The sequence below is a fragment of the Panthera uncia genome, unplaced genomic scaffold, assembly GCF_023721935.1.
Source record: "Panthera uncia isolate 11264 unplaced genomic scaffold, Puncia_PCG_1.0 HiC_scaffold_1127, whole genome shotgun sequence".
NCBI lineage: Eukaryota > Metazoa > Chordata > Mammalia > Carnivora > Felidae > Panthera > Panthera uncia.
The window spans coordinates 9,272-16,270 of NW_026057730.1; the positions used below are offsets into that span (position 1 = coordinate 9,272).

Consider the following 6,999-nt stretch of genomic DNA (forward strand, 5'->3'; position numbering starts at 1 on the left):
ACGAATCTCACTCCATATAGCAACAGCAGCAGTGAAGAACGGGGGTCCAGGGAAGGTTAGGGTGGAAGGCAGTCTGGGGCAGGAACTCCTTGCAGGTGCACAGGACAGGGGGCAGGGGGCTTTGAGCTCGGCAGACCCCCAAAGCTGACCATGGCAGGCCCTCGGCGCAGTGAGAGGAGCTAAGTGACTGGAGAAAGCTCAGCAAGAGTGACCAGCCAGGAAAGGTGAGGTGGAAACCAGGGCCTAGGAGGAGTGCTTGGATGCCAGCAACCACCCCCCCCCGCCCCCCCCCGGCCCCCGCTACTCCGGAACTCTTCTTAGCTCAACCCAGACGCACCCCACAAACAGGCACTCCTGGGCAGGGTCTTTGTAACCTCGCCACCTGCTGGCTCCCTCTGGCCACCCGGCCTTCAACACTGATGGTCCCCAAACTTCAACTTGTACCTGGACATCTTCCAGCCAAGCCCCTAATTACTTGGGTGATGAGAGGGGAGGGGACAAACAGAGATCTCCCATATCCTTCTTCAGCCCCGCGTTCACGGCGGCCACAGCCGCCGTGGCTTTCTGTATCCTTGGGTAAAAAGGTCACAGGCCTTACCACTTTACCTCACCCATGAACCTGACCTCTGGGGTCGCTAGTTCCGCACTGTGTTTATTATTACGCACATCAAATCATTAGATGTGCAAATAGCTGGCAATTCAGAAGAGGACGGTGGGCAAAAAGCATCCAGCTGATATGGTTATACAACCCGAAATGGGGTACTTTGTACTTTGGTATAGCCAGGTTCGCAGGCGTTGCCTTAGCCTCTTGACATAATGCAGAAAGCGGCAATGACAATTAAAGCCACAGAGTGCTATCAGTTTGTAAACAAATACATCTCACCTCTTGAGTCTTGCTAAACAGAGACCTGGGCTCGGGACAAAAGGTTGCATTAGCAGCCCCAGCACTAATGCGGGACTGGGTAACTGGGTATCTCAGCTCCCCTCCCTGGCCTCAGTTTCCTCATCTGCAATCTGGAATGGTTTGCATAAGAAGCCAGAGGGCTCCCCCCCCGTTCCAGGATGCCAAGAGAAACTTGGAGGAAGGGTTGCTCCTCTGGGTTTATAGAAAAAGGGTGACCGTAAAAAGGGTTGGCATAGCGCTGCCCCAAAGTCCAAATGTCTCAAGTTCTCTTTTGAAACCTCAGTGCTCACCGGGGGAGGGTGAAGACGGGCTGACCCAGCTTCTCGTGCCTCAAACCCCACAGCCAACAGGTGCTCTGGGGCGCTCCTTTCGAAGCTGGCTTTGTTGGCACTGGAGAGCCTCGGCAGGGACAGGACAGGAATCAATGAGCTGGCCAGCCATCATCGCCTCCCTGAATCACCCTTGACATTCTGCCTGGAAGCAGGGGCTTAGAGGAGGTGGGTGACCCCTTGAAAGCTCAGGCCAGGCCCGTGATTCTGTAATCTTTGCTTTGCCATAATTAGGGAGGTAGGCAGAGGCGTAGGAGGAGAAACCATTTATTACTTCTGTGGGATTTGACAGCTTGAAAGAAGAACGAGAAGGATACAGGGAAACAGCCAGCAGGAGCCAGCCACAGTGAGCTTAACCTCTCGGTAAAATAAAAAACGGGCTGGACGCACCTCGGCAGCTGCCCTCTGTCAATACCCAGGGCCTATCGGGCAGACCCGGAGGTTCCCAACTAATAGGCATTTCCCCAGAGACAGCAAAGAAGACCTTTTTTAAAAAAAAAAAAAAAAAAAAAAAACGGTGGCGGTGGTGGTGGCGGTGAAGGGGGGGCGGGGTGCATGTGAGCGAGCAGGCGGAGGACCCCCACGCTTTCCAAAGTGCCAGCTCTGGAGATCACCTATTACATTAAGGTACAGACAGTCCCCACCCCCACCCCTGAGCTTAAAGACGAAGAATCCAGCCTGTTTGTTCCAGGCAGATGTAATCACACGAACAGTCAAGTCTAGAGGGCAGGACACTGCATGAATAATTCAAGCGCTCCAGTCACTTGATGGTGTGTGCAGATAAAACACCAGTCAACCGCTAAACAGGTCAGCTGATAAACTTGTTTGCTCAGGCCTAACCACCATCCGCCAAATGCACCCGAGACCCACACTACAATTAGTGGCTGGGTTTTCTTCTGCAGAACCCCGGCAAGCCTAGGGAGTGGCCAGCCCCATTAGGTCAGGGTTGCAGGTTAGTTTCTTCACCTCCCTGCCTCTTTGTTCCTCCACAGCCTCCGGGCGATTTCACCCAACTCCAGAGATTGCCATAAACCCGGCGGCGAAGGCACCAGAAGGCACCACTCATTCGTGCTGGGAAAGCAAAGGGGAGCTGGCGGTAGGGCAGAGGGGACTGACAGGCAGGGTAAAGCACCCATTTCGAGAATCCAGAGGCCTGGACTGGAGTCCCAGCCCTGCGCGACGGGCCTCCCTGAAGCCTCAGTTTCCCCGCCTGTACAAAGGGTGCAAACGCTCCGTCTGCCTGCCTCTAGCAGCTGAGAGGATTAAATGGGACCGTGTCGCCAAACCTCAGGCATTCTCCCCCTGAGAACCCTGTCTGGGGAATGGCCAGAAGCCCCAGATGCACACAGCTGCTCTTTGTGCAAACCCCACCACCACATGCGTTAAGGCGGTTCACTCTTCCTGAGTTCAGAGTCTCCCCAGGACTCCGGGAACACCTTTGCTCCACCAGCCAAGGTGGACTCGTGCCAAAGAACCAACCACTCACAGACACGGGGAACACCACCCATGCAGACCTCAACATGCAACGACATATTACGCCTTAATTATGAAGCTCTTAGAATAACTGCTGCTATAAATTTTAAACCTGGGTGCAATTACCCTCTTTAAACACACCCAAGATACTAAGCACCGAGGGAAGAAAAAAAAAAAAAGAAAAAAGAGGAGGTGGAGAAAGGGAGAAGGTGGCACCTTGCCTAACAGCCCAAGGGTCCCTGAACACCTGAGGTCCACTCCATGCATTCAGTCCCACCTAAAGTTGGGCAGCACCTGCCTCCAGTCCATTCTGCCGAAGAGAAACATCTCGATATACAAAGCCGTGGCTGCTTGTGATTTCTGTGGGTTAAGAAGTGAAAACTTGGTAGCTTTCCTATGCTAATCCCTCAGGAAGCCACAAACTGGCTTCCCACATGGCCCAGTAAACTCAGGCCCCTTTCCGGCTGCCCTTCACCCAACACTGGGGCTCCTCCAGGACAGAAAGGAAACCACAGATTCAAAAGGCTTTATAGGAAGCCACCGGAGCAGGCCGCAAGGGACAGGCATTTCAGGGTCACCTGCCCTTCTCACCTGCCCCAGACCCTGCCCCCGTCAAGAGCAGATTTTAAACCCCCGTCAACGACTGTTAATTTAGGGCAGCAAATCCATTCAAGTCACGGTCACCAAAGGCTAGAATGAGTCAACAGTCTTCTGAGATTTCAAGAACACCAATTGTTAAAAAGAACAACCGGCCTGCGCCATTTATTCGTGCCAAGTCACTTCTAATCGCTGGCCAAGCCAAATTACAGACAGCCTCTCCTTGGAACACAAATACACAAACAGGCCTCTCCCACAGCCCAGCCTAGCACCCGGGACTAGTTACTGATATGCACTGAGATAAAGGCTGTTTGTATTTGCTCGGTTTGAGGTATACTGTTATTAGGAGAGTGACAATATGAGGTAGTTTACATATCCATTAAACACCACCACACTAGCTAAACTGGTTTGACTTCAGGATTTCAAAGCTGAGCTCAACTACCAGCCACCTCCGAGGTCCTGGCGAGGCAGCCCTGGGCAAGTTACTTCACCTCTCTGCTTCAGCTTCCTTCTCTGTAAAATGGGGACCCGGGCTGCCTTCAAATGAAGATTGAGAGGAGAAAGCTGCCTCGCAAACGTAAGACATGAGGGCTATATTTCATCCTGGCTTCGTATTTTTAAGCAGTTAGTGACTTGTTCCCTTAAATTTTGACAGCTCAGCCTGGCTTTAAAGACTCTTGAAATTTAATCTTATCAAGGCAGAACATCAAATTGTTACGCGCAGGCACACATGCACGCACACACGCACACGCGCGCGCACACACACACACACACACACACACACCCCTCCTGCATTTCCCCTTGAGAATTTTATATTAAAACACTTAAAAGCAGCCAGCTAGCCCCCTCTGGGTTTCAGGAGTTTGTAAAGCAGATCCTGAAGGCACAACGTTTCCTCTGCTCCTTTATACCAAGATCCAAGACCAGGACTAATTTCACAAGCTCAGGTGCCAAAAACTCATGCCCAAGAAATCAGCAACGCCTCAGACCCTGCATTTCAGAGACCGGATCCATTTGCTCTTCAAGGAGAAGGAGGGGGAACAGAAGACGAGGCTCCTTTTCAAAGGGCAGGGGCCATAAGAAACCCATTTATTAGGTTTTTAACCGCTAGGTAGATTTCGAGAAGAAAAGCACTTACCTGCTTGTGCATTTCGATGTTCAAGCCATAGGACATCTCATAGTACTAAAAGCAAAAAGAATTGCCGTTAACAGGCAACCCCCAGTCATCTGTTCACTTTCCAAAATCAGCTTTGGGGCCAGGTTTCTGGCCAAATCACACTTTTAGGATACAAATGCTAACGAAGTTCAAATCAAACCCCAAACCCCGCTATAGGGGGGTTGAAGGGCTGACCAGGGGTGAATGTGGCTCTCATCTCTACAGAACATTATCGATGCAGCAGTAAGAGAAGCTGGGCCCTCCCTCCCTTCCACAAGCACCTCGTGGGCCACATATCCTGTTTATACAAGGTTCGGGTTCAACAGGGAATCGTGTGTATACTGGGCCCCTCTTGTCCTCTGAGAGTTATTTAGCAATGTGTCAAAGGCCTCTTATGTGGAAAGCAGTGCAGGGAGGGCGCTTAAGTGCCTCCCATGTCCTCTCAACAAACAGAAGATGGAAACTCAGGGCAACAGACACTGGGAAAGGGAAGAGACTCTACCCTACTGCGCCAAGGCTGACGAAGCTGGGGTATCCCTGCTGAGGCAGGGGAGTGGAGGCAGAGAGCTTTGAAAGGCTCCTCCACTCTCACAAAACCCTGGGGAACGAAGGGGGAGGGGGCGCGTGCAGGGGATAGGCGGAGAGGGCTCCTGTCCCACTCTGGCTAGATCCCAGGGCTGCAAAGCAGCAAAGTTTCCCAACACTCCCCGGAGGTCCCTAACAGAGATGTTATCCCACCCAGACGTGAGCTGATCCAGTCCTATCTTACTAGCGAAGACAGGGGCCACCAGTCCCTCTGGGAAACAAACTAAAGGGGCACGAAGGTAGCGCAAAAGCGCCCCGCCTGTATTTGGGTTTCCCTTTCGGCCCCTCCTCTCACCCACCCTCCTCCAAGTGGCCCGGGCTAAAGGGGAGGGGGGGGGGCAGTGGCGGGTCGGGGGCACATTCGGATAACTCGGGATAACCCCGGCTCCCAGGGCTGCCCGGCGGCTGGCCGCGGCGGGCCGGGGACTCGGCTGCAGGGTCCCCCAGACCCCCACCCCGGGCCCGCCCTGGCCCCGGCCCGCGGCCGCCTCTCACCATCACGTAATGGCGCTGCATCTCGGTCTTCTCGTTCGCCAGCTTGTCGTACTCCACTTTGAGGCTGCGAGGGCAGGAGGAGCCGGCTCAGGCCCGGGGCCCGCACTGCCTCCGAGGCCCCAACGTCAGGGCCTCTGAGAACCGCTTTGCCACTTCCTGAACGCCCCCCCCCCTCCGCCCCTTGGGGGACCCTGTCACCCCGCAGCCCCGGGGCGGAGGGGGTTCGGGTCCTCGCCGCGGGGGAGGGAGAGACACAACTTGAAACTTCCGCGGCCGAGCGCGTGGACTGCTCAGGGCCGCGGGGGCCGGGGCGGGGGGGAGGGAGGCGGGTGGAGAACCCGGCTCGCGACCCCCGGAGCGGGCCCGCCGCGACCCCGACCCTCACCCCGCCCGCGGCCCAGGGTGCGGGGAGGCTGCGGGCAGCCAAGGGTTAAGGCGCCGCGCTCGGAAAGGGGAAACAAAAGGCGGAGGCCCCGGCTGCCCCGCCGCCCCGGGTCGGGAGCCCCCTCCGTCCCCGCGGGGGGGTGGCAGGAGCCGCGGCGGGGACGCCCCTTCCCGCCGGCCCCGGGGAGGCCCCCACCGGCCTTACCTGTGATATTGAGCTTGCAGGAACTGGAATTCGTCTTTGATCCTGTCACAAGACTCAGCCACCGTGAATTTAAATCCCGGCTGCCCGGGTTGATGGGGAGCCTGGAGCCCGCGAGGACGAGACAGGGGAGGGGGCGGGGGCGTCAGACTGGGCTCCGGGCGGCCCCAGCCCCTCCGCGGCTTCCCCCGGCTCCCCCCGCCCAACCCGGGAGGCCATCCTCACAGCCCAGAACCTTCCCAGCAAGTTTCTCAGCCGCCCGACGGGGTGGGGTGGGGGGGGCGCCCCAATCCTTCCCCATTGGCGGCGGGGCTCATCCCTTGCACGAAGGGGCTCCCTTCCCAAGTAAGACCGGCACTGGAACATAGCCGGGTGAGTTGGGAGATTGGAGAGAGGGAGCGGGGGAGGAGGGGGGCAGCGTGAAAACAAACAGTTCCGCTGGAACACAGGCAACCCCCCAACGCCACTCGGGCGGAATTAACCTCCTCTCTCCACGGCGCCCCCCCATCCCCATCCCCTTTGTGTGAGCGCGCGCGCGCGCGCACTCTCACACACACACACACACACACGCACGCACACACCATAAAGGTAGCAACAAGCAAAATGGAGGTGCCAGATAAACTGCCTCGTTTACCCTGCCATGATAGATGCTTAAATAAACCGAGTTGCAATTACTCACCGGATGTCTGCCTTGCGGATACATGGCAGGGAGGGGTCGTGATTCCGAGAGCGTGAAAGCGCCGAGAGCTCGGGCCGGGGAGGTGCGGGGGAGGGGGGAGCCAAGCCCGAGCGGGGGGCGGCCGGGAAACCGAGTGCTCGCCCCCGGCCCCCCCCAGCCCGCTCTCGCAGCGAAATCCCAGAGTCGGGCGCCCGC

The 6,999-nt window shown here is 56.6% G+C and overlaps 1 protein-coding gene across 1 annotated transcript; it reads right to left on the minus strand.

Moving 5' to 3' along the window:
- Window positions 1-302: 302 nt before the first annotated feature.
- On the minus strand, window positions 303-6,978 carry LOC125916776 (transducin-like enhancer protein 3). The gene is made up of 4 exons (XM_049623071.1): window positions 6,805-6,978; window positions 6,129-6,229; window positions 5,540-5,603; window positions 303-4,486 (listed from the first exon to the last, which is right to left on the minus strand). The coding sequence occupies exons 1-4, from the start codon at window positions 6,826-6,828 to the stop codon at window positions 4,364-4,366; spliced, it is 312 nt and encodes a 103-aa protein (XP_049479028.1). The 5' UTR covers window positions 6,829-6,978; the 3' UTR covers window positions 303-4,363.
- Window positions 6,979-6,999: the final 21 nt, after the last annotated feature.